This window comes from Apodemus sylvaticus, chromosome 10 (genome assembly GCF_947179515.1).
Source record: "Apodemus sylvaticus chromosome 10, mApoSyl1.1, whole genome shotgun sequence".
NCBI lineage: Eukaryota > Metazoa > Chordata > Mammalia > Rodentia > Muridae > Apodemus > Apodemus sylvaticus.
The window spans coordinates 55,481,844-55,508,080 of record NC_067481.1 but is presented as its reverse complement, the minus strand read 5'-3'; the positions used below and the strand labels follow the sequence as shown (position 1 = coordinate 55,508,080).

Below are 26,237 nucleotides of genomic sequence, written 5' to 3'. Positions count from 1 at the left end.
ACACACACACACAAACACACACATAAATCTAAAAGAATGCAGGACCCAGAATGGCTTATCAGTTCTTGCCTGCACAGTGCACGTCCAGAGCACTTGGCATCTCTTACCACTGTGGTCATGGATCCTCTTCCATGAATTTAAGTTTCCATTAACAAAGAGTAAAGTATCACTGATTGGTTCTGTGATTAATGGAATGTGCCACCACGCCTGGTACATATGCACTAACATGTGTGTGCTGGTGCACATGTGCCATGGCACTTATATGTAAGCCATCAGACAACTGTGGAGAGTTGGCTCTTCCTTTTACCATGTGAGTTCCTGGGATTGAACTCATACCTTTAGGTTTGACTTTATGTAGACTTGTAGTAGACTTTATGTTAGACACATAAATTACCCAGCACCTATTTAGCTTTGTGGTATGAGCTAAGTAGCTATTATTTCAACTCTATTAAGACTACAAACTCCATTAGCGCAGTACCAGTGCCCGGCATCATTACTGATCAAGGAACAAGAAGAAAAATGAATGGCCAGGCGGTAGTGGCACAAACTTTTAACCGAAGCACTGAGATGGATCTCGGAGTGTGAGGCCACCCCAGTCTACAGAGTAAGTTCCAGGACAGCCAGACCTACATAGAAAAAAACCTGTCTTGAAAAGACAAAGCAAAAAAACAAATTCCAATAGCTCAGGGCTCTGCTAATAGGAAGGAAGGAAGGTGTCAACTACTTTAAGGCGGCTGCTGAATTAGGAGAAGAATCAGGAATGTAATCTGAGGTAGGCACAGGTCAGCCCCTTACGCTTCTGGCCATGATTTCTAACAAGCAGCAGAACACTCTGAAAAGGGACCCAGAATGCTGCTTTTCAGGTAAGAGCGGTTGGGAGGGGCTGATGTGAATTATTCCTAGATCTACACCAATGCCAAGCGTGGCACTCACCCGAGAGGCTGACGCTAAAGAATTCTGTGTTTCGCACGCCTGTAATCCCAGCACTCTGGGAGACAGAGGCAGCAGGCTCAAGTCACTACAGAGTGAGTTCCAGGACAGCCAGGGCTATACAGAGAAACCCTGTCCAAATCCAAATACAAAAAAAAAAAAAAAAAAAGATTTCTGAGTTTAGGGCCAGCCTGGGCTATAGACAGGAAGTCGGTCTCATAAAGACTAAGAAAAAGGAGACATGAAAGCTCACTCAGAGCTCTAACCAAGAGAATGAGGGATTACAAGGTGATGATCACAGGAAGGACTGCCAGGCTGTCGCTGCCCACACACCTCTCCACTGGGGCTGTCCCCAGAGCCTGGGAGGAGCCTGGGCTTGCTGGAGACTCAGGTTAAACTCTGTAAGTGAGAGCAGTTCCTGCAGGGCAAGGCTAACGTGGGCGAGGAGCTGGGGGCGGCCCAGCATTTTGGTTCTTGCTGTCTAAGATGCTTTTGGAAATTACATGGGATACTTCTGAAGGCAATGGGGAAAGAAGGCAACAGACTCGAGGATGGGATGGGCCAGGGCGGTCACGCGGCCTCCTCAGTCCACTTCCGAGCATTGAGGAAGAGCTGCAGCCACGGGGAGGTGGAAAGGCCATCAAAGGGAGAGGGTCGCCACGCCCACTGCCAAAGCCTCACAGCCCGCTCAGGGTGTGGCATGAGAGCCAGATGGCGACCATCTCTGGAGCAGACGCCAGCTATGCCCCCTGGAGAGCCATTGGGGTTCAAAGGGTACTGCTCTGTGGGGTTCCCATCATCATCTGCCCAGCGCAGAGGAACCAAGCCCTTGGCTTCGATCTTGGCTTGGAGTTCAGGAGAAGAAAATGCCATGTAACCTGGAAATGAAGAAGAAAGGAGTGAAGGCCAAGTTCCTTCAGGCCCAGCCCGGCCTGCAAACCTGCCCCTGCCCTCCTCAGCCTGACCTTCCCCGTGAGCACTCCACACAGGCAGCACAGAGCCCTCCATCCCTCGAAGCATCAGGGCTGGCCCCGGCTCCACACGCACGGTGGCCCATCGGGACTCAAACCGCCCTGACAGATTGTGGCGGAGCAGGAGGCCCGGCTGTGCCGGCTGGGAGTCGTGGCCTGGCTCGACTTTCTCTTCATCAGCATCACTTCCCACCCAGCCCAGAAGAGCCAGCAGCTGACAGCCATTACACACGCCCAGGCTGAAGGTGTCCGGCCGCTTGCAGAAGCGTCCCAGCTCTTCCCTGGCCTGTGGATTGAAGGTCACTGCAGCTGCCCAACCTAGGAAGAGCAGGAAGGCATGGTGAGATGTAAAAGGCCCGAGGAAAGCAGAAGCAGGGAGTGAAGGCAATGACAGCCTTCTACTCTAGAATCAGGTCTCTTCAGTCCCTGGGACAAACTTGAGGGAAGAAACAGCCTGATCTGCTTCTATCAGACAGCCTGACAGGGGATCCATGAATTTCTTTATGCTAAGTCAAAATACATATATTTTAATGCTATGCAGTAGTCTAAGATTCAACAGTAAGATTTCACACCTGTAAATCCCAAGACTTGGAAGGCTAAGGTAAGATGGCTTCCAAGGCTTCTTTGTGAGTTTGAGCAGCTTCATGAAACCATATCTCATTAAAAAAGGGCAAAGATTTCACACACAAAAAGCCTGACTTTTGCCCTCTCTTGATCTAGTTGTGCTGATCCACTTTCCACAGAACAGGACAATCTGACCAAGTTGAAGGACAGTCAACTGCAGATGAGACATGCCGCCTCAGCAAGTACAGCTCAGGAAAGCCAGCCAGCCGTCTTCCTCCTGCTAGTCCCGGTCCTGAACCACAGCACTCTGCCCTCTTATGGGGGCAACAAGGTGGCTGCAGCCTGACGCAGAAGAAGCCAAAGACGTTTTACCAAGGATGTGGAAACTGCAGATGCAGTAGTCTGCACTGACCTTTGGCAGAGCCCAGGACGTCTGCGTAGCTGAAGCCGCCCACAAAGGCCACACCACGGAATGTGTCCAGCCTGATGGCTCCAGAGCAGAGATCCTGCATGGTCACATCCCACACCTAATATGACAGGGAGGAAACTTAGAGGACATACAGCCAGGACAGGATGAAGATCCCCAGCTTTGCCAGGCGCCGGGCTTACCTCAAAGCCAGCCAAGTGGAAGGCGTCGGCCATTTCTCGGTCTCCATTGCTGCCCTCTTCTCGCAAGATGGCAACTCGAGGGATGGGACCACCTGGAAGATGTGTCCTTGAGCACAATGCCACCTATCCATCCTAGAACCCCAGATACCTTCCCCAGGGCAGATTCAGGCACCCAAGCCTCTGTGCACACTCCCTTACCAGGTTTACAGGGCACAGAGGCCTTAGGAAAGGCGGGTGGCAGGCGGTAGCTGGGCCCTGTGCGCTCCGTCAGGCCCTGTTTCTCTTCTGTCACACAGCGCGGCTCTGCCTGCAGCAGGTCCAGCTGGAAACTTGTTTCCTCCCAGAGGGCTCTTAACTGCCCAACAGGCTCCTCCACAGCCACAGCCCCGTTCACGGACACTCGGACCTGTAGACGGGACACTGGTGAAGGACGAAGTGTGGCCCCAAGATAGCTTCAGAGTGGTGTTTGCTGACAGGCTCACAGTAATACTACACTCTCCCTGGTTTCCTCACCGTGGCCTGGGGTCCAGCCTCGCCTGTGTGGCCCAGTTCCAGACAGTGTAGGCCAGCACTCTGGTACCTTTGCAGTACCCCGGCTACATCTGCCTCCTGTACCTCCAACACCAGACCCGGCTCCTCCGCAAACAGCACCGGCAATGCTGGAAAAAGAGATGGGGGTGAGCCGGGATGACTCGGGTGGGGACTCAGGTGAGATGGAATCTGGAGGAGGAGCTCATGGGAGTTGCACCAGAGACTATGAGAGCTCTTCGCAGACCACAGGTCAGAACATGAAGATGGCAAGGGAGAATTCAGCTAAGACTCAGGAGATAAGAGTCAGAGATGCCGCATTCTTTACACCAGAAAGTTTACAAGGAAAAGAGGCAGCCCAGGCCTTAGGCTAGACCTAAGCAACTCACCATGGATCCCAGGGGCAGGTACGTCTACCTCTATCCCACAATTCCCAGCAAAGGCCATCTCTAGAAGGCAGGTGACAAGCCCCCCATCGCTGACATCATGGCCTGAGCAAAGACGGCGGTCTGGAGAAACAAGAAAAAAATCTAGCCACCTCAGGCCAAGCCTACGGCTCCATGGCATCTGGAAAGCCAGTGAGTGTGAGAATGTGGGCCCTCACAGGAGGAGTCTGGCCTGGAGGCACCCCACTCACTTGTTCAGGAGACAAGGGCCGCACCTAGGCACCAGGGCCACTCTCACCTTTCAGCAGCCCCTGGGTGATATGGAAGGCACGCACGAGATTCTCGGGAAGGTCTAGATCAGGAGGGTGCTCCCCGAGCTGAGAGAAACACTGGGCCAGGGCCGTCCCTCCCAGCCGGTGCCGCCCGGGGCTCAAGGGCACATAGAGCAAACAACCTAAGGAAGCAAGGAAGAGGACAGCAGCTCAAGACCCCGCCTCAGAGTGTTCCCAGCAGCACATTCACAGTGCACAGTAAGACACTCCCAACTGCCGGACCTAGAAAGCAGTGCACCTCAGGGCCGAGATGCGAGGGACCAGGACTCAGAGTAGACCTCAAAGCAGGGCACAAGCTCAGAATAGACACAAGGACAAGGGAGATAGAGCCATACCTTTCCCTCCAGGATGCTTGAGGTCTGGGGTCACAGTGGCCGTGATGTCTGGACAGACGGCATATGCTGAAATGACCAGTGACCCTAGGGGGGGGGGAGGTGAAGAGGAGATAAGGCCAAGTGAGGTAGCGGTCCAGGCCTACAGGTCCTTCTTCCCTCTCACAAGGACCTCATCCTTACCAGGAGCCTGCACGGTCTCAGTGCCAACCCGGGCAGCCATGCTGAGGGAGTCCTTGCCACCATCTACGGCCACACCCAGTGCTGCCATGACTGCCACCATAGCCTCACAGGCGTCGGCCAGCGCTGCACCCTCACCTGGGAGCTTGGCTGCCCACATCCAGTTCCCACTGCACTTGACATCCTGGAAACAGTGGGGACGCAAGCATGGCATTGGAGGGGAAGAGAGATGCAGAAGGCTTGGGAGCGTATGTGCCAAAAACAACGGGAAAGAGGGAGAGTGGCTGGTGGATACAGAGGCCCAGGACTGCTGGACAAAGCCATGGAGGACTCACCCGGAGATCGGTGACCAGAGCGAACACCAGGTTCGTGAGGGCCTCAGACACAGCTAGCCGGGCAGCAGCCTTGGGGTCCAGCAAGCTCTTGACTGGCTGCTCTCCCAGGGCTGTGGCGGCCCCTATGAGTTCCTGGTGGCTCAGGGCCACAACAGCCACATCAGCCAGAGGAGTCTGCAGGGGCCCCACACACTGCTGCTGGGCCACTAGGCCGCCCACAGAGCGATCCACCTACGGAACACAGATGCAGTTGGCAACCGAGAAGACGGGGGGTCAACAGAGGGGTGGGGATCCCCCGAACTCAAAGTAAGAACATACCGAAGGTGGGCAGCAGGGACAGTAGGCAACTGAGGACGCTCTGCCCCCAACCCCTTCATTCCCAGAGCCTAGGAAACCCCAGTGGGAGAGAGAGCCAGGATGAACGACAGGGAGCAGTACAGAAGGCTAAAGTAGCCAAGAGGGGAACGAGGAGGACCTTGTTAGTGAGGTAGCGTTTGCTGGCCACAGCAGGCAGCCTTAGGACCCGATCCAGAGCCTGTCGCACACTCAGATCGGGGGGCAAAGCCAAAGGCTGCAGCACAGGGGGTTTTCTCTGGAGGAAGAACTCCTGAAACGGAAGGGACCAACTGTAAGCACCTGGGAAGGGCAGGGCACACTGCGAACAAAGGCAAGGGAAGTTAATATGCCAGAAAGACCCTGCGTGCGCTGCCTGGCTCACGTACCTTCTGAGGCATCTTTCCCAGAACCCAGTCAAGGTCGAGGTCCACAGGGGTTGGAGGCGTCAGGGGGGCGTCTCCCTGGCCACTTTTTCCTACCAGGCACTCACGATCATCCACTAGCACGATCTGTGGACCCCAGGGACAGCCCCCAAAGAAAATTAAACCTTCACCGTTGGCAAGGGATGTGCCTAGAGAGCAGGAAACAATGTTCCCACCCTGTCTGGCTGCCTAGGGGAGCACCTCCTCCTGCCAACCCTAACTCTGTTCCCAACTCCTCTTACACTCACTTCCCATGTGGGCTTGTTTTGCTCCCCCAACATTTCTCTCCCAAGCCCATGCACCCCAGCAGCCCAAGCCTGCCTATAGCATCCTTAGTGCCAACTCACTCTCTCTCTCTCTTTTGTTTTTTGATTTTGGTTTTTTTGAGACAGGGTTTCTCTGTGTAGCCCTGGCTGTCCTGGAACTCACTCTGTAGACCAGGCTGTCCTCGAACTCAGAAATCCTCCTGCCTCTGCCTCCCAGAGTGCTGGGATTACAGGCGTGCGCCACCACCGCCCGGCTGCCAACTCACTCTCTTGTCTCCAGTGATTGTGCCCACAAAACAAGCTGGGCAGCGTTCTCGGGCACTGGCACGACTCAGGAAGTCCCGGTCCGAGGGCCTCAGCAGAAGTGCATTTGATTCCTGGTACTCAGCCCCCCAGATTTCCAGTGCATTCAAGGTTGGGTCACCTAGCTGCACAGACGCGTAGGGAAGAAAAGGAAGGATCAGTGAGCACGGCCTCGCCTCACAGTGTTGTTGGGGAGAGGACAGCTAGGCCTCAGGGATGAGACCAACGCACCTGGAAGCGGCTGGTGTAAATGATGGCTCCTGCAGGGTCACTCAACTCCTTTAGGACATTGCCTGTGGAGAGAACGGCAGGGAGAGGTGACAACCTAGTCACCAGGGAAACAGAGGGAGTCCTGGTCCAGAGCAGCACTTAAAACTCCGTGTCCATGGAAGAGCTGCTCTACAGGCCACCTGCCTCCCTCCAGCCCAGGCCGTCCGGCATGAAGATGGTGCAACGGAGCAGGTGGTCGGCTGCAGACCCTTAGTGCTTCTCCCTAACGCAAATCTGTTGAAGACCAAGTAGACCGCTTCACTCACCGTTGCCGCCAGCGCCCTGGTCATGGAGGCTGCAGATGGGGTTTCCTCCTGCGGCCTCCACACAAGCCCGAATCACACGATTCATCTTCTGCTCCATTTCTGGGTCTCCCCGTTGCACGGCTCCAAAGTCCAGGTCACTGGTGTTGTCTCCCTGAACCTGAGGAGGCACAGGGCAGAGCTTAGGGGGGCCCGACCAACACTAGTACCCCACGGGGTGGCAGGGGGTGGTAGTGGTGCAGTGATATGAAAGCTGGCTTCCCTTTTTTAAAAAAAATACTTATTTTATTTATGTGAGTACACTGTCATTCACTGTCTTTAGACACACCAGAAGAGGGCATGGATCCCATTACAGATAGTTGCTGGGAATTGAACTCAAGATCTCTGGAAGAGCAGTTAGTGCTCTAACCACTGAGCCATCTCTCCAGCCCTGAAAGTTGGTTTCCTTAACAATTCTTACTTACCTGCACAGACGAAGCAGCTCCACCCCCAACTCCAATTCTATAGACAGGACCCCCAACCTTTACTACCTCCATGCCTGCAAGGAAAGAAGGTTGAACCAGAATCAGAAGCTACACAGAAGGCCGTTAAACCAAGGCAACCTGGGTGCAGAAGAGGCTGATGGGAGAGAACAGGACTACAACAGTCCACTCAGCAGAAGGGACAGCAACCACATAACCTGAGGGAGACACACAAACAGTAATAAAAGTTATAGCGCCACAGGGTTGAAGAGAGGGCTCAGTGCTAAGAACACTGGCTGCTCTTCCGAAGACCTGGATTCATTTCTCAGCCCCTACAGGGGGGCCACACATAACTGCTTCCAAATCCAGTTCCAGAGGATATGTTGCCCTCTTCTGGCCTTTGTAGGCACTGCACACTCATAGTATCCACACGAGGCAAAACAGTCATATGCATAAAGTAACAATAAATAACTAGTTTTTAAAAATTACCAATATATCTATTCTCTAATGGGGAAAATATATGTAGACAAATTTACCATACAGTTTTATTCACAAGTATAAAATCATCTATATACAATAGTAAACACTGAATTAACTGTTTTAGCAAATATAAGAAATAATACAAGGCCTTTACAGATAGATTGCAAGACATTACTGTTAGGATAGCAATATTCCCCATATCTTATCTACAGATTCAACATAAATATGAGTATAAGTATAAATAGAGTTTAAACCAGTCAAAACAATCTCTTTAATTAAAGGATTTATTTTTATTCATATAGTGATGTGTGTGTCCGTGATGTGAATACAGGAGGCCACAGAAGCCAGAAGATGTCAGATGCCTGGAGCTGGATTTGCAGGCAGTCGGAAGTCTCCTGACATGGGTGCAACCCTGGGTTCTCAGTAAAGCAACACACACTCTAACTGCAGAGCCAACTCTCCAGCCTACACAACAATCCTAAGAACAAATGGAAAGCCTACTTTCTGCATTGACTTGCAGAACTAGGACAGAGCCCAGAGCTCTGTGTCCCATTAGTCAAGCACTCCGCTGCTGGGCCGTATTCGCAGCTCTTTCTGCTTCTAGAACTTATTCCATTGCTTCAGTAATAAATATAGTGCAACACTAACATTAAGGGGAGATAGAAATCAACTGAATAGACAGAACTGTTCATGCAGAAGGGAGCCCACATCTCTAGTGAGCTGACGTGGCGCATGAACTGCACACTGGCCAAGGCCTTCCCCAGGCCAGGGAGGTGCCCCACTCCCTAGATGCATGCCCACCCACCGCTGTAGACAGCTTCCCTCATGGCATTCTTCCCACGGGTCTGAATCTGCTGAGCTCATGTTAGGCAGCTCATAACCACCTGTAACTCTAGCTCCAGGAGATTCAAAGGCCTCTTCTGGCTCCCAGGAGCACATGGCATACATACATACATACTACATACATACATACATACATACATACATACATACATACACACATGCATACACACAAACACACACACGCGCGCGTGCGCGCGCGCACACACACACACATTTTTTGGATTTGGTTTTTCCGAGATAGGGTTTCTCTGTGTAGCCCTGGCTGTCCTGGAACTCATTCTGTAGACCAGGCTGTCCTCGAACTCAGAAATCCACCTGCCTCTGCCTCCCAGAGTGCTGGGATTACAGAAGTGTGCCACCACAGCCCCAGCCACATATTTTTAAATTAAGATACATACACACAAAGTCAGATGTGACACACCTTTAATCCCAACACTACAGAGGCAGAGGCAGATGAGTTCTAGGCTAGCCTGGTCTGCGGTCTGCATAGGGAATTCTAGGAGTTACAGCCAAGACCCTATCTCAAAAAAAAAAAAAAAAGTGCTTGATTTGGAAACACATATTCTAAAACTGGAAAAATACAAAAAAGATTAGTATGTCCCCTACACAAGAATGATATGTGAATTAATTTTTGGAGCATTCCATATTTTTCTCATACTATATATGTATATGTGTGCATATATGTATGTAAACACCACAGGGAGGACCAAAAGTAACTAAGTAATTGAGCAACATGTGTGTGGGGCATGGGGTCTGGAGCCAGAGGAAGTAGTTTTCCCTCCCTGTCCTCACCTTTGGAGGTATGTGTGTATGTCTGACAGGATCCCAGATAGCACAGGCTGGCCTCAAACTCAATACAAAGCAAAGAATGACCTTGGATGTCTAACGTCCAACTCCTGAGTGCTAGGATTAGCAATACTTCAACACCTGGCTTATGAGGCTCTAGAATCAAAGCCAAGGCTTCTGTCATGTTGGCCATGCTCCTCACCAACTAAGCTTTATCTCCTGCAATCCTTTTAAGGCTTGAGCCACACCCCCTAAACCACCTAGTCAATCAACAGGATCTAGATATTTTCTCTTTTAGAGACTTAGTTATGTTATATATATATGTTAATATATATAAGTATTTGCCTACAAGTATGCATGTGCACCCTGTGTACCTGTTGGCCATAGATCCCCTAGAACTGGAGTTACAGATGGTTGTGATCCACCATGGGGTATTGGGAACTGAATATAGGTCCTTTCCAAGAGCATTAGTGTTCTTAAACTCTGAGCCATATCGCCAACCTTTTCTTTTTCTTAATTCCTTTTTTTAAACAGTTTTTTTCAAGATTGGGCTTCTCCATGTAGCCCTGGAGACTAGGTTTCTCCGAGATCCCTGGCTGTTCTAGCATTCACTGTAGACCAGGCTGACCTTGAATTCACAGAGCTCCAGCTGCCTCTGCCTCCTGAGTGCCAGATTACAGTTGTGCACTACCAGCTGACAGCTCTGACTGCTTAAGCATGCAGGCACCAGCACACTGTGGTACCTCTATGGAGGTCAGTTGTCAGTTTTCTCCTTCCATCATCAGTTTCAGAGACTGCACTTAGGTCATCAGGCTTGCTTGTCAAATGTCTTTACCCACTGAGCCATCGGCTGGTCTGGGACTTTGATAACATAGTACCCACCACACAACTGGTAAAACAACTGGTAGGTACTCAATTGAGCCAGCAGATAAAGTCCTGAGCATAAACCAGGTACTAAATATAAATGTTGACTTCAACTGCTTAACACAGAGGTAGGGGTGAGGGCTCCTGCCTCTCACTGGGAAGAGATAAAGACCATAGAGACAGAGAATGCCCATCTAACAAAACTATCCTGTCTTGACAACCTGTTGTAGGCAGAACAACCCTGGAGTGCTTCAGCTTCCTTCCTGTGGCTGCCCTATGCTAGAGAGGAAGCTGGTTAGACGCAGAGCAGGGCGGTGGCTCTTACCTGGCTCTGGGGGCTCTTTGCCCACATGCTTGGCTTCCATGGACCCAATGCCACCACTGAACATGATGGGCTTGATCCACTCGCGTCTCTGACCCCCTGGAAGCTGGAGACCCAAGGAGCGGGCAAATCCTAGTGTGGGAATGGGAAGAGGCTAAGTCCCACAGCGCGTGACCCACAGCCCCTGGGCCTCGCCACACTCACAAGCCCCTCAAGAGCGGCATGTATTCTTATACACCCAAGGCTCACCAGCCAGTACTGGCTCTCCAAACTTGTTGCCGTAGTCAGATGCTCCATTACTGGCCTCAATAGCAATTTCCAGAGGCCTGGCAAAGTTCCCAGGATACTGGAAGCTTGGATCCTCCCAGGGTAGAGGATAACCTGAGATGGAAAGATAAGGTTCAAGAGACTGTAAGAATGGAAGGCAAGAGCTGGAGAGGTCTCAGTGACTCGGCATATGTCCGGCTCACACAGGGCACCGGGTTTGATCCCCAGTGGAAGCCAGAGGCCACATCTGCAGAGACGACACTGAGCCACTGAAGCCACCTGTGGTTTGCTTCCCATCTCCAAATTCTCTGCCTTTCCTTATCTCAGTATAGGACTTTGTTTTTTTGTTTTATTTTGGTTTCTTCAGATGGTCTCATTATGTCCCCTTGCTGGCCTGGAACTCACATGCTTCTTGAGTGCTGGGATTAAAACCGTGTGTATTTATGCTACTTCTTTATTCTGGTGATGCTAGTTATCCATCAGAGCCTTGACATGCAAAGAAAGAACTCTACCACTCAGACTGCTTAAGTACCCCCTCCCCAAAGGCACTTGTGTGTTGTTTGTGTGTACGGGGGTGGGAGGGGTGCTACTGGGGATCAAACTCGGAGGCTTTATAGGAGTAGTAGATACTTTTATCTGCTAAGCTATCCTCCGAGCCTCTTCTTTTTTGTTTCTTGTTTTCGAAGACAGGGTTTCTCTGTGCAGCCTTGGCTGTCTTGGAACTCACTCCGTAGACCAGACTGGCTCGAACTTGGAGATCCACATGTTTCTGCCTCCTGAGTGCTGGGATTAGAGATGTGTACCACCACACCCAGCACCCCTTCTTTGTTAAAAAAGACTTTTATCATTTTCTAAAATGATTTGGATAGGTGTGAGGGCCCGTAGAGACCAGATGTATTAGATCCCCATGTAGGGCTAGAGTCACACAGGGACCTGTGTACAAATCAACCAACAAGGGAGCTGGAAACCAAACTGAAGTCCCTGAGACTAGCCCATTCAATTACTAAGGCACCGCTCCAGCCCATTATGTAAATTTCCTCTTCCATCCCTAAGAGATGTTCTTTAAGCAGGAAGATAAGCAATTGAAAGCAGCTTCAGAAAGTCCCTGAAACTGACCAGATCCACCAGAGTAAGTAACAAATATGGAGAGTCCCTTGAATACTAACTGAGCCAAGCTAAAGATTCTAATGCCAGACCAGCTGCCTAGAAGAAGCAGAAACCAGAAGAGCTTCCTGGAAGAGGTTTGGACCAGAGCCGCTTGGAAGGTAGCCTGCTGAGCTGCCTGCAGGCTGTGCCAGGTGCTTCAGTTTCCTAGCTTTTGTCACTCACGCTGCCCATGCTGGGGTGGGCCTTGGCAATAGATGTCTCTGCGCCATTTCTGTTCCTGTCAGTAACCCCTCACCCATATTCCTTATGAGTAACTCCAATAAAAAAATCATTCACCAAGTTCTACTATGATGGTATCCATACTTTGGTCTGTTGTAGGGAGAACAGATGTGTATGTTTTATCTCCTCGGGAAAAGTCTCGTCATCTCCAGCCCCCTAGTCTCTTAGTCTCTTAAGGTTTTCTTTCTTTCTTCCTTCCTTCCTTCCTTCCTGTTCATTTGTTTTCGAGACAGGGCTTCTCTTGAGTAGCCCTGGCTGTCCTGGAACTCACTCTGTAGACCAGTCTGGCCTCAAACTCAGAAACCCGCCTGCCTCTGCCTCCCAAGAGCTGGGATTAAAGGCATGCGCCACCACCGCCCGGCAGGAACCGAACTCATATTTTTGGTCAGTGGTAAGTGCTGGTGCCTGCCAGGACAGAGTACCCGGAAGGGAAGGTGGGTAGAGAAGAAAAAAACAGAACCTGGGATATGCAGGTTTCCGAAGCAATAGCCAGCAGTGCCAGCTACCACATGGGCCCCACGGCCTGTGCACTGGACATCTCTGATGCGACCGCCTGTGCCTGTGGTTGCACCGCTGAAGGGGGCCACTCCTGCAAAGAAAAAGCAAAGGAGATAGCACAGAGGTAAAACCATTCCCAATGCCCTCCATGGAAGTAAGAACAACTTAGGCTCAGTCAGAGGCCTGGGACCTAATTCACCTGTGGGGAAGTTATGTGTCTCTGCTGTGAAGACAACGTGTCTAAGCCCCCGCTGTTGCCGGAAGCAGCTCGGTCGTGTAGAGTCCTCGGGCCGCAGGAATCGGACTTCCTTCCCCTGGATTGCACTGTGGACACAGTCACTCTACACCTTGTTTCTCCCCCAAGATCCATGCCAATCCAACCAGGGTCCAAGGCCTCCCTCATATCCACCCCAAGATCCCCTCAGCCCAGAGCATAGCCAACCTGCTGTTGTCACAGAACTTGAGGACATTGTTAGGGTTGGAGGATGCCTGAGTGCTCATGATGGATTCAAAGAGGGATCGTGATAGCTTCTTCCCATCCACATGGAGCTGGCCCTTGAAGAACCAATGTCGGCTGTGCTCACTACAGGAGTGACATAGGGAGAGGAAGGTACATGGTCACCTCAGTGCGGCGTCTTCCCAAGAGCACTCCACGGCATCATAGCCAACTCATACTTAAGATAAAGTTATCACATATTCTGCCACTGTGGCTTGTCCAGAAGCAAAGCAAGATTTAGGAGTGGACTCCCAGAAGGGTAAGGAGGACAGACCCTCAGGAAATGCAGGGAGAACTTGTGGTATTCTCATCTGACTGCAAAGGCCAAGGCAGCAGACAATGGTATTCCTCCTCACCTATTGGACTGAGCCAAGTCAAAGACCTCCACTGTACTGGGGTTCCGCTGAAGCTCTTGGAAGCGCTTGGTATAGAAATCGAGGTCCCAGGAGTCAAGAGCCAAACCTAGGAGATAAACCCAGAAGAGCTGACAACATGCTCCAGGCCACCGGAGTCCACGTCTCAGTAACCCTGCTGAACTATGGTTCACGGCCACCCCAGGCCCCACCCTCCCCGGGCACCTGCTCACCTAGCTCCTGGTTGGCCTTCTCCAGGGCAGGCCGACCTTCGGCCAGTATGTCGATGGAGCCCCTGAGTGGGGCTGGAATGCTCTGAGGAGAGAAGCTCTGGATGGGGTCAGGGTAGTGCTGCTCTGTCATCCGGTCATGCAAGGCAGCCAGAGAAACGGCTTCCATGTCAGCTGTAGGGCAGTTAGCAAACTGATGGGAAGATACAGTCATAAGAAAACAAAAGACAAGGCCGAAGAACAGAGAGAAAGGACTCACTCTGGACCTCCAAGTCATTCACTTCACTACTACCACATAGCAACACTTCCGGTCTGGTGCAGCTATCCAGGCCAGGGTTTGTATAGACTAGGTGGATTCCCACCCTGAGCTATGTACACTCAGATCCATACAGCATCTCTCTTCAGATGAAAAGCATGCGCAGATAAGTCTGGGAAGTTAGGCTGGCCCATCCTCCCTTCAACCGGGTACCTTCAGGCAGCAAACAACCCAATCTCCTAAGCACACAGGTCAAGCCAAAAGCCAAGAGCTTTTCCCTGCTTCCCCCATGACTGTGCTGGAGTTTAGGATCTAATCTCTGACCCACCCACTCCTCTTGATCTCCCACCACAATGCCCACACCTCACCGAAAGCCGGTAGCGCCGGGTGGTCTCTACCCGATCCACAGCTCTCAGCCCAGCAGCCTGGCACACAGAAACAATGTTGGTTGATGCCGGAGTAGAGAAATTCAGCCTGAGGAAAGAGTCAGACAGCTGTGGCCTGAGGGCCTTGGCAAGAATCAGTTGGGAAGATGGATCCTGCCCATAGCTATCCACCCAGTGCACCACAGGCCTCCTGCCTCAGACTGGGTGCCAAGGAGACCCTGAGGCTGAAGAGATGACTCCAAGTTTGGTTCCTTGCACCCATGTCAGGCTCACACCTGCTTGAAACTCTAGCTCTAGGGGATCCAATGCTTTTAGGGTCCGTTGGCACTACACTTGGGTGCACAGCCCCATACAGAAACCCAGCATGGGAAACTTAGCAACATCATGTTTCAAAAGAAAAGCTGGTCAAGGGGACAGTGCTTACTCAGCATGTGCTAAGTCCTATGGTCAATTCCTAAGACACGGGAATGGAGGAAAACTAGTGCAGACTCAAGTGTTCAGAGTGGAAGCCATTGTTTCTAAAATAAACTTGGGAGCTAGTTCAGTTTTCAGGACATTTGCCCACACTGGGAAAATATTTATATGACTTCCTAAGCAGAGAGAAGGATGGAACAGAGGAAAATTGCCAAAGACTAAAAGGGAAAGGAACGGACATGATGGGTGGGTAGTGAGGGTGAAAGGGAGACGCGTGCCTGGAAATGTGGGAACAAGGTGCCCAGGACGAGCCCTGACACATACCTGGGTCCCACCTCCAGCAACAAGTCATTGGAGCCAGGAACAAGCCAGGACTCCTGAGCAACATCGTCCCGCAACAAAGGGCAGCCAAAGAGCCACATCAACTTCTTCATCTCCTCAGCCCATGGAAGGGTCTCAGCTGCAGAGACAAGACAAGGGCACCTCCAGACAGTGCCTCATGCACCAGAGCACCTCCTTTAAGAAAACAGCACTATGGAAAGAGGGACAGGAGGACCGCTTGAGTTCTAGGCCAGCTTGGTCTACATGTCAAGCTCCAAGCACTACATTTCAAGCAGTTAGTACTGCAACAGAGATCTGCCTCAGAGTAAAAGCCAAACAACAAAACCAGAATCCAATACTTAGGGGCTGAGATGGACCCAGAAGTTAAAAGAACTGGCTATTCTTCCAGAGGACCTGGGTTTGATTTCCAGCAGCCACATGGTCACTCCAGCTCCAGGGGATCCATGTCCTCTTCTGGCCTTGTACACATGGTACAGGGACATAGATGTGGGCACACATGGCAAGCAAACACACATACAGGTAAAATACAAACATAGCCAATGTACCTGCAGCCAAGTGTGACAACCTGAGTCCGATCCCCAGGAAACCACATGGTGGAAGGAAGAGTCCTCTCACTCCCACATGCGAGTACTCACGTGCACAAGTAAACCAGGAAAAGAGTAAATAAGTCAAACAGGAGACTAAAGAGATGACTCAGGTGTTAATATCACTATCTGCTCTTACAGAAGACCTAGTATCAATTCCCAGCACCCATATCAGAAGGCCACTTCTATCTCCAGCTCCAGGGGATCCAAAGCTGTCTTCTGAACGCTTGCATTCATATACACATTCACACATACAAATCCATACATATACTCGTAATTAAAAATAAAACAAAAAATGGGCTGTACAGATGGCTCAGCGGTTAAGAACACTGACTACTCTTCTAAGGTTCTGAGTTCCAATCCCAGCAACCACATACTATGTGGCTTACAACCATCCATAATTAGATCTGATGCCCTCTTCTGCTGGTCTGAAGACAGCTACAGTGTACTTACATATAATAATAAATAAATCTTTGGGCCGGAACAAGCAGGGACTGAGCGAGCAAGGTTAACTGGAGCGAGCAGAGGTCCTAAATTCAACTCCCAGCAACCACATGAAGGCTCACAACCATCTGTACGGCTATAGTGTACTCATATACATAAAATGAATAAATCCTGGAGAGAGAGCTCAGTGGTTAAGAGCACTGACTACTTTTCTGAAGGTCCTGAGTTCAAATCCCAACAACCACATGGTGACTGACAACCATCCCCTGTAATGGGACCTGATGCCCTCTTCTGGAGTTTCTGAAGACAGCTACAGTGTACTTACATATAATAAATAAATTTAATAAAACAAAACAAAACAAGAAAATCCAACGTCTGACACTGGATGTGATAACCCACACTAGTGAGCCCAGCACTCAAGAGTAAAGGCAGCAGAATCAGGAGTTCAAGGCCATCCTTAGTCACAGAGAGAATGAGACCAGTCTGGACTACATGATACTCAGAGTTAAACAACCCACCAAAAAAAGAAAACAATATAAATCCAGCATCTGGCCTTACCTGCCCAGTGCACATTGTAGCACAGCTCAGCCTCCACACTCTGAAGTGTCGGTAGTTTCTCTTGTAGTCTTCGGAGAACACGCCCAGATGCTGCCCCCTCGCGGTCAGAGGGACGGACATAGAAGTGAAGGACAGGAGCCATTCTGCAGATGACCCTCGAGAGACGAACTAGGCTCCTAAAAATAATAATAACAGTTTCACATACAGCCCAGACACTGGAGATAGAGAAAGAAGACATTACAGGGGGATTCAGAAGAACAGTAACCAGGAGAGAGAAACCCTGGTGATTTTTAACTAATCCTGCAAAATGTAGGCTTTTCAGACTGGGATGGGATGAATTAGCAGTACAGCACAACCTCCAGGAATGAATGAATGAGCACACACACACACACACAGACACAGACACACACACACACACACACTGGGAGGGAGACATATAGGCACGTCCTTTGTCCTCAGGCAAGGTCTTAACAATCTACCATAAACCAAGAAATCAATTTCAGCTCAGTGTGGCTAACACTAAGGGACACAAACGCCTACCTGATAGGAAGAACTTCCTATGATAAATGTCATCTGTCATGGACTGAACATTTTTCATCCCCTGCCTACATTCATACGTTGAAGCCATGTTTGAACAGGGGTCTTTAGGAGTATTAGGGTGACACCCTCATGAATGGGATTAGTGTCCTAAGAGCTGGAGAGTTAGATCTCTTCTACCATGCACAGAGACAAGGTCAGCAGTGAGAAATCTGAAGTGTTTACAAGAAAATGACTGTAAGAAGGAACCAAACTGAAGCCATTTTCAATAAAACTTCCATTTTGAATAGGGGTCAAATTAAGTTCTCAAGACCTCCCCGAGTAACTGACAGCCTGCTTGGCAGAAAGAGACATGTACTTTGATCACTGACATCCTGGCTGGCCAGTTGAAACATAAATGCTAAGCACATCATCCTGCCAGTTAAAACCTAACCAATGAGAACAGGGTAAGTGTACCATAAAGACATGTTCCTAAATCCTGCTGGTGGGATAACTTGACACAGATATCTGTGAATTTCGAGCTTAAAAACTCTGTACCATTCTGGATCGGGGTCACATCAGCTCCAGAGTCTGTGGCCCTGATTTGTCATCTGCTTAAATACTTTCTAAGATGAATGTTCAACGACACAGTCAGCTACCTCCAGAGTCTGTGCTGTTGTCTCTGACTGGTCACTTCAAATAAAGATCTTGCTCTGTTGGACTCTTGTGACTGCTTGGGTTGCTTTGGATGGATGTTTGGACACTAACATGACCATGGTGGCTCTCTGACCTCAAACATCCAACCTCTAGAACTATGAGAAGTCCTGTTGTTAATGAGTGGCACTGTCTATGGTACTTTGTTTCAGCAGTTATCTGAGGCACCTGGAGGATGAGAATGGACTAGACCTGGTTGGTGACATCCAGTAACAGAACCCGCTTCACTGCTTTCAAATATCCAAAGCCTGATAGAATCTGTCCCAATTTCTGACCCCTTGTTTCACAGCAGGAACATGCCTTTGCTCACCAACTCTGTTTCTTGACTCTTCAAGATGTGCACATTACACCAACTCTGGGATGTTCTCCCTGCCAGTGCTCATGACACCTCCCTTCTATAGAAAGCTCCCTCAGAGCTCAGGGCTTCTAATCTGCACCATTCGTTCAACTATCAGGCCACACATGGACTCACAGATATACGTTGCCTCTTCCAGGGGAGATAGGAGGGAGGGAAATTTTACTACATATTTCCACTAGTATGACTCAAACTTGACTCATTCAAAACTGAAGGCTGCTGGGCATGCTGGCACACACTTTTAATCCCAGCAAGCTAGAGGCAGAGGCAGGAGGATTTCTGTGAATTCAAGGTTAGCCTGGTCAATATAGTGAGCTCCAGACCAGCAAAGGCTGCACAGTATATGAACATGTATGTGTGTGTGTGTATTACTCCACAGACCAGTGGGATGGCACAGCAGGTAGACAGTTGCCACCAAACTTAATGATCTGGGCCTGACAAAAACTTTTAAAACAAACTGAATTCTTTTAGTACACTGTCCACGACCAGTATTGTGCCACTGTCAATCCAGAGGCTACTTAATTGTTCTTACAAGACCTCTCAGCAGCAAGTAATTCAGTTTATTTTCTACTTCTATACTCTCCTCTTGTGGCTTCAAGGACATCATTATTTTTCTGAAGTTCTTTCCCTGGCTGATCGTGTCACCTGAGCTGACTCCTCTTCTCTTACTCAGCTTCTAACTGTCAGGAGCCCAGCATTCTGTCCTTATTTCTCTTCCATTGTGTTAAGTGGTTTCATTCAGTCCTGTGCTTTGAAGACTAACTAATAAAACCAACCAATGAGCCTGGCGGTGGTGGCGCACACCTTTAATCCCAGCACTTGGGAGGCAGAGGCAGGTGGATTTCTGAGTTCGAAGCCAGCCTGGTCTACAGAGTGAGTTCCAGGACAGCCAGGGCTACACAGAGAAACCCTGTCTCTAAAAACAAAACCAAAAATAAATAAATAAATAAATAAATAAATAAAATTGTGCCACCATTCAACTATTAATTTAAAATGCCAATTTGATATTGCTCAAAGTAATATTTGCCAAAATATTCTATAACTTTTCCCAACAATGAATCTCTAAAACTCCAGATTGGTATATTTAAATACCATCACATCTACACATAAGGGTGTCATAAATATAATTCAGCCAACAAGGGCTGAATATTTAACTCAAAATATTTGTCCAGTATTCATGAAGCCCTGGGCTGGTTTGATTCCCAGGACCATATTAACTGGACAAAAGTGGCACATGTACCTGTAATCCCAGCACACGGAATGTAGAGGCTGGAGGGTCCGGAGCTCAGTGTTATCCTCGGGTACACAGTGAGGTTGAACCAGCCTAGACTTAGAGCCCTTTCCTTCTTCTGAGTTCATAAGAAGGGAGTTGGAGGGTAGGCAGTAACTGCAGTACAGCCGGCGCCCAATCAGGCAGATTCACTGCGCCTCTGCTCCTTCCCATTAGGGAACACTACCGATCCAAACAGGTGCTCGACAGGATGCACAGGCATCAGATTCAGGATAAAGCACTTGCCTAGCATGGGCAAGGCCTGAAGTTCAATCCCAAGAACTGAAAAAGTTAAACTGAAACAAACCTTAACTGCTCTGTTCCCTCAGCTTCTCCATAGAATCAATCTGAGAACAAATCTACTTCCACGAATATGTCAAATCTCTTGCCTTTTCAGGTCTACTGAGTCCACATCACCATTATCATTCATTTGGACTGATCAATGTACTGTTTTCTTTGTTGTTGTTCTTTGTTTTATGAGGAAAAAAGCCAGGTCACCATATAGCCCAGGCTGGTCTGGAAATCAATCTTCTTGCCACTGGGCTTAGGAGCATGAATCACCACACCCAACTGCATTGAATTCTTCAATAGTCTGATTCCACTATTGCACAACCACATCCTATTTGCCACAGGTAGTGTAAAGATTATGACTTCTACACTGGTGAGATGGCTTAATGGATAAACACTTGCCTCTGCTAGGAACAGTAGTGCAGGGCCCAAGTCCTAGCAGAGGAAGGCGAATCTCAGAGTGTCAGGATTCATACAGTTAGTTGCAAGTCAACCAGGACTATATACTGAGACCCTGTTTCAAGAAAACAAAACCAACCAACCAACCAACCAACCAAGTTGTTGTTAAATGAATGTACCCTTTATTCCCATCAGACCTCAGTTGCCCCGCCCCCACACAGAGTCTTACTTTAAAAAAAAAAAAAAAGTCACACAAGCCTTTAACCCCAGGAGGCAGTGGCTGGTGAACCTCTCTGAGTTAAAGGCCAGCCTGGTCTACAGAAGTTCCAGGACATCCAGGGTTACACAGAGAAGCACCCAGGATCTCATTTAGCTCAGGCTGACCTCTAACTGGCTGTATAACCGAGAATGGCCTTTTTCTAGTCCTTCTACTCCCAAAACTTCTCGAGTGCTGTAATTTCTGTGTTCTTCACAACATCTGGTTTATGAGGTCGTAAGAATAGAACCCAGGACCGTGAGCTACATCTGCAACCCTCTGCAGCTATTTCGTCTAGCATTCCCAGCGAAATGTAAGTTTCAGAAATAACGGGACAGGGTTTTATTTCGGGACCGTATTCCCAACGGCTAGTATAGTGCCTGATACAAAGCAGGTAGTCGACCTGCTTTTTCTGAGGAATGAATGGAAGGATGGCTGAGTGAATGAAACCATGAGAGGAGGCTATTTCAGTCTGGTCGTCCACCTCCCCCGAGTGCCTGCAAAACACGTGCTCCAACAGACGGATGCTCTACCTAAGGCACATGCATCCAGCTGGACCCAGGCCGGCCTGATGGCGAAAACGACGAGGCCTGGATTCGTTTATAATGTGTGAGCAATGGAATCCCATCAGGGAGCGAACTCAGGGAAGGACGAGCAATTTTTACTTACCTGAAACGGTTCCGCGCAGCGCTCGAGCCCAGGTCTTGGCGCGCTGTACGTCATCAGAGAGCGCCACCGCGGGAAAACAGATTTGCTGAGAGACCACGCCCCTGCTGTGGGCGGTGCCAACGCTCCCGGTGGTGGGTTGGGGCTGTTTGAGTCATGAACAAGAACCTCATTTAGAGGCCCAAACCTGTAATCCCAGCACTGGGAGGGCAGAGCAGACAGGAGGATCTTCGAATTCTAGACTAGCCTGGTCTACATAGCTAGGTCCAGGCCAGCCAAGGATGTACAGTGAAACCCTTTGTCAAAAACAAAACAAAAAAGACCTCAAAAAGAGAAAACACCTAGAAGTCGAAATATCATTAGAAAAAAAGTGATATTTCATTGATCACGAATTGAGAAAATGCCTTACAGCTGGATCTCATGGAAGCATTGCCTCTATTGAGGTTCCTTCCTCTCTGATGACTCTAACTTGTCAAGGTGACACACAAAACCATCCAGTACACTAGCCAAAATTACATTTAAAAAGTTAACATGTAAAATTTTTGTATTTTCTCTCCTTCTGCCTTCTTTGTTTACGCAAGATAAGTTGGTTTTTCCAAGGTCATTTAATTTAGAACTCCTGTTACCTTGATCTTGATCGAATGTAACAATCTGAGATTCTCAGACTCTGGTGAAACCTAGGGGAAAGTAACCCCAAAAGCCTTAAAAACAAAACAAAACAAAAACAGGAGGTCTTTGTGTAGCTTTGGCTGTTCTAGAAATAGCTTTGTAGATCAGGATGGCCTCCAAGTCACTGAGATTTAAGACTGGGATTATAGGCCTAGGCAACCACTGCCCCCTTCACAAAACAGTCTTTTAAAAGACCCTGCTTAATACAATACAGCCAGTCTAAGACCTGCAACAGACCAGAAACAAGAGACAATGTTTAAATAGATTTTGGAAATGAAATTTAGGTTCCTTTTATTTATTTAAGATTTATTTGAGTACACTTTTGTTCTCTTCAGACACACCAGAAGAGAGCATCGAATCCCATAACAGTTGGTTGTGAGCCACCATGTGGTTGCCGGGAAGTCAGAACTCAGGACCTCTGGAAGAGCAGTCAATGCTCTTAACCACTGAGCCATATCTCTCCAGCCCCTCCTTTCTTTATTAAGCTGGTAAATTTTTTTTTTTACTGCTCTGTCTTCTGATAGTAAAAACTTTGTCTCTATATGCATAGAAAATCTATGAAAATATATAGCAGATATGGATATGAGAATGTTGTTTTTATTAGGAGGAATTTTTATGTGACAAAATGTTACCCAAGCATAGTGTATCACTCTTGTAGTCACACTTGGGAAGTGGAGGCAAGAGGATCAGAAATTCTAGGTCAGTCTTGGCTATACAGCCTTGAGGTAAACCTGGGTTACATGAAGCCCCCACTCTAAAACAAGAAACAAACTGAATAAAATTTTAAAAAAGGGGGGGTGTCCCAAGGTAAAATGACTAGATTTAACCAAATGGAAAAGGAGCAATAAGGGCAAAATAAAAAATTGTAAACATGTTGCAAGACGTTTGTGGACTCTAAGACTTAGAGCTAGTGAGAGTGACAGTGAAAGCTGTTAACAACCCTTGGGTGTCGCTGGCCGGGTGGTTGAGAAGGCTTGGCCAGGACCACGCACTAACCACGGTAGTTGGCCGGGTAGTTGAGTCTGTGCACTGCCCCGGGATGCAGGCGCTCTCGGCTCTCAGAGAACAGATTCTAGAGCTGGAGTTACTTATGAGCCACTGAGCTGGGTGCTGAGAACTGACCTGGGTCCTCTGTCAGAGGTGCCTGCTAGGCTCTTAACTGTTCAGGCATTTTTCCAGTACCAAAATGAAATCTTACAAAACATAAGGAAACAAACACAATAGTCAGCTCTGGTTCATTATTGGCTCACGCTGAGATTGGGATAAAAGATCAGTTTTATCTGCGTGGAGGTCCTTAAAGAGTAAAGGAACTCCTCACGCTGCTTTAGACAGCAGCTTGGCACTTTGGTCAGAGCTGTGATCACTCCCCCAGCCCCTCCCAGTTTAGCTTCCCCAAGCTGCCAAATACTGCCTTGGCTTCCCCCTTTCTCCGCCCAGCTTTGCTCCAAGGAAGAAAAACATTGACTTCTTTATTATCTTAGAACTGGCCAGATAACACAATAAGTGGGCAAAGAATCTCCTGCCTTAACCTTATCATGCTGCTTCTGACCTGTTCCACCAACATAAAAGTAACTCAAAACTTAAACCATACCAACGGGATAGTGGGAGAAAACCCATCGTTTCTATCTACCAATCCTCAAAGATGAGTCCCAGGCTCTAGGGCACATGTCATTGACGAATCTGCTAGCTTAGCTCTGTGTTCTTGGTTTCATGCCAGCCAGCCAGCCCATATTGCTGACAGAAAAGCAGCTTGACTAGAGACATACAAAAATAGTTTGGCTCAAAGCAAGTACAAGTTGATCATATAAAGCATTTATTTATTTTACGCATATGAATACACTGTAGCTGTCTTCAGATGCACTAGAAGAGGGCATCGGATCCCTTTACAGATGGTTGTGAGTTACCCTGTAGGTGCTGGGAATTGAACTCAGGTCCTCTGAAAGAGCAGTTTGTGCTCTTAACCGCTGAGCCATCTCTCCAGCCCCAAAGCTGCTAATTATTATTATTACCATTATTATTATTATTTCAGCAACTGTAGCCTTCAGTGCTCTTAACCACTGAGCCATCTCTCCAGCCCTGAGGCTTATTATAATTATTAGAAATTCCCCTACTGTAGCCTTCACTCAGGATCCATCAAAATAGAGGTCATCCTGAACTGTGGGCTATAAATGGCTAAAAAAAAACACTCGGAAAAAGGCTGGCCACCGTGCAGCCCTCCCTGCATCTGCTTATGAGCTCAATGTGCTTTTTTGCGCATATAAGCTGTGTTGCGTGTAATTTGATAAAGCACGCTATCGCCCTCCCAAGAGCACTGCCCCCGCTCCCGGCTTAGCTCCGAGACTGGCTGCTGCCAATGCCACTCCAGATTTAGCGCCTTTCCCAGTTTAGCTTCACCAAGCTGCCAAGTACTGCCTCTTTCTCCGCCCAGCTTTGCTCCAAGGAAGAAAAACATTGTTTTATTATCTTAGAACTGACCAGATAACACAATTGGTGGGCAAAGAATCTCCTGCCTTACTTAACCTTATCTGCTAGCCTATATCTGCCACCCGCCGGTGGCAGAGGCCGCCAGTTATCGCCTCTACATGACCTTACGTGGTTGTTGGTATCCTTCTTGTTCCAAAGCCTGGCCAGAAGCTCCCCCCTTTCTCTTCCCCTTGCTCCTCCTCCTGGGACCCGGAAGTCCCACCTTTACACTTCGCCCAGCAATTGGCTTCTGCCTTTATTGACCAAATCAAGAACCAACTAGGGAACCAGATTTATGTATCAGCTCCTCCCACTGCCGAGAAACGGTGAAGAAAGGGACCTCCCCTTACAGCTATCGAGTTTGGTCCATCAGTCTTGTTGTGTGCGTTCAACAAACCCGCTCGATTTAACTGAGATTGGGGTCTGAGTGGTTTGTGCAGCAGTTCCCAGACCCTAACAGTCATAAGTAGTTATACCAGTGACAGAAATGCTGAAAGCAAAAGCAGTGACTAATTTTGAGGGGTGTTTTAATAAAGGAGGCTGGTGCGGTTGTAAGAGAGGCTTTAATACTGGGGGGAATTTCCTGTTTTGGAGAAAAGAGAAAAAATAGGCATCTCTGACGTAATATGGGACATAGTTGGGATGAAACATTTAGTTTACGGTCCACTTTTTTTGTGTGTGTGGTCTGTTTTTGTGTGTACAGGGTATCTTGTAACCCAGGCTGACCTCGAATCCCTGGTCTTCCTATCTCTACCTGCTAAGTGCTGATTGTGGGGGCGGCGGCGGCGTACCCGGCTCATTCTTACGTAGATTCTTTCGCTGTATCACTCAAGCTGTCCTGGAACTAATCCTTTCAGGCGGCTGAACTACAGGCACATACCACTCTGGCTCCTAACATTTCTTTTATAAAGAACATATGAGCCGGTCGGTGGTGGCGCACGCCTGTAATCCCAGCACTCTGGGAGGCAGAGGCAGGTGGATTTCTGAGTTCGAGGCCAGCCTGGTTTACAGAGTGAGTTCCAGGACAGCCAGGGCTACACAGAGAAACCCTGTCTCGAAAAAAACCAAATCCAAAAAACCAAAAAAAAAAAAAAAAAAAAAATATATATATATATATATATATATATATATATATATATATTTATATATATATATATGAATCTCTCTTGGTGATCCAAGCCTATAATCTCCTCAGAGAAGATGGAGGGTCAGGAGTTTCAGGTCACCCTTAGCCAAATAGTTAATTCAAGATCCAATGAGGTGCTATAGGACATTACACCTGCCTCAAAACAAGAACAACAGAAACCAAAAACGACAAAACAAACAAACAAAACCCCTGAAAAGCTCATTATTGAAGGCAATGCTAATCATTAACCAGGTAGCTCCATTTTGTTTTTAAGTCAATAATGGATTTGTATTTATTGTTTCCTTTTTTCCTTCCTTATGAAGCACCTGAGTCTTTCCTCTCTCCAACTTGAATGTCAGGACCAATAGGCCTGCTTGAAGAATATCTTAAAAGAAAGTAAGAAGGGGCTGGAGAGATGGCTCAGTGGTTTAGAGCACTGGCTGCTCTTCCAAAGATCCTGAGTTTAAATCTCAGCAACCACATGGTAGCTCACAATTATCTGTAACAAGATGTGACTC

At 48.5% G+C, this 26,237-nt stretch overlaps 1 protein-coding gene and 1 non-coding gene across 3 annotated transcripts; one reads left to right on the top strand and one right to left on the bottom strand.

Moving 5' to 3' along the window:
• Nucleotides 1-535: 535 nt before the first annotated feature.
• Pfas (phosphoribosylformylglycinamidine synthase) lies at nucleotides 536-22,628 on the bottom strand. 2 transcript variants are annotated; one of them, XM_052194602.1, is made up of 28 exons: nucleotides 21,465-22,628; nucleotides 16,998-17,173; nucleotides 15,394-15,529; nucleotides 14,638-14,743; nucleotides 14,017-14,206; nucleotides 13,787-13,892; nucleotides 13,377-13,517; nucleotides 13,134-13,258; nucleotides 12,897-13,025; nucleotides 11,033-11,164; nucleotides 10,787-10,915; nucleotides 7,492-7,565; nucleotides 7,031-7,187; nucleotides 6,726-6,787; nucleotides 6,458-6,619; nucleotides 5,890-6,012; nucleotides 5,643-5,774; nucleotides 5,168-5,398; nucleotides 4,836-5,016; nucleotides 4,656-4,739; nucleotides 4,287-4,442; nucleotides 3,992-4,111; nucleotides 3,588-3,733; nucleotides 3,273-3,480; nucleotides 3,075-3,166; nucleotides 2,878-2,992; nucleotides 1,896-2,219; nucleotides 536-1,808 (listed from the first exon to the last, which is right to left on the bottom strand). In XM_052194602.1, the coding sequence occupies exons 2-28, from the start codon at nucleotides 17,137-17,139 to the stop codon at nucleotides 1,501-1,503; spliced, it is 4,011 nt and encodes a 1,336-aa protein (XP_052050562.1). In that variant the 5' UTR covers nucleotides 17,140-17,173; nucleotides 21,465-22,628; the 3' UTR covers nucleotides 536-1,500. The 2 variants fall into 2 exon arrangements, with proteins under 2 accessions (XP_052050562.1, XP_052050563.1); XM_052194603.1 differs by lacking the exon at nucleotides 21,465-22,628 and having other exon boundaries at nucleotides 15,394-15,601; nucleotides 16,998-17,092.
• On the top strand, nucleotides 9,352-9,462 carry LOC127695636 (U6 spliceosomal RNA). Its single transcript, XR_007980019.1, has one exon. It is a non-coding gene; the product is annotated as a U6 spliceosomal RNA (small nuclear RNA).
• Nucleotides 22,629-26,237: the final 3,609 nt, after the last annotated feature.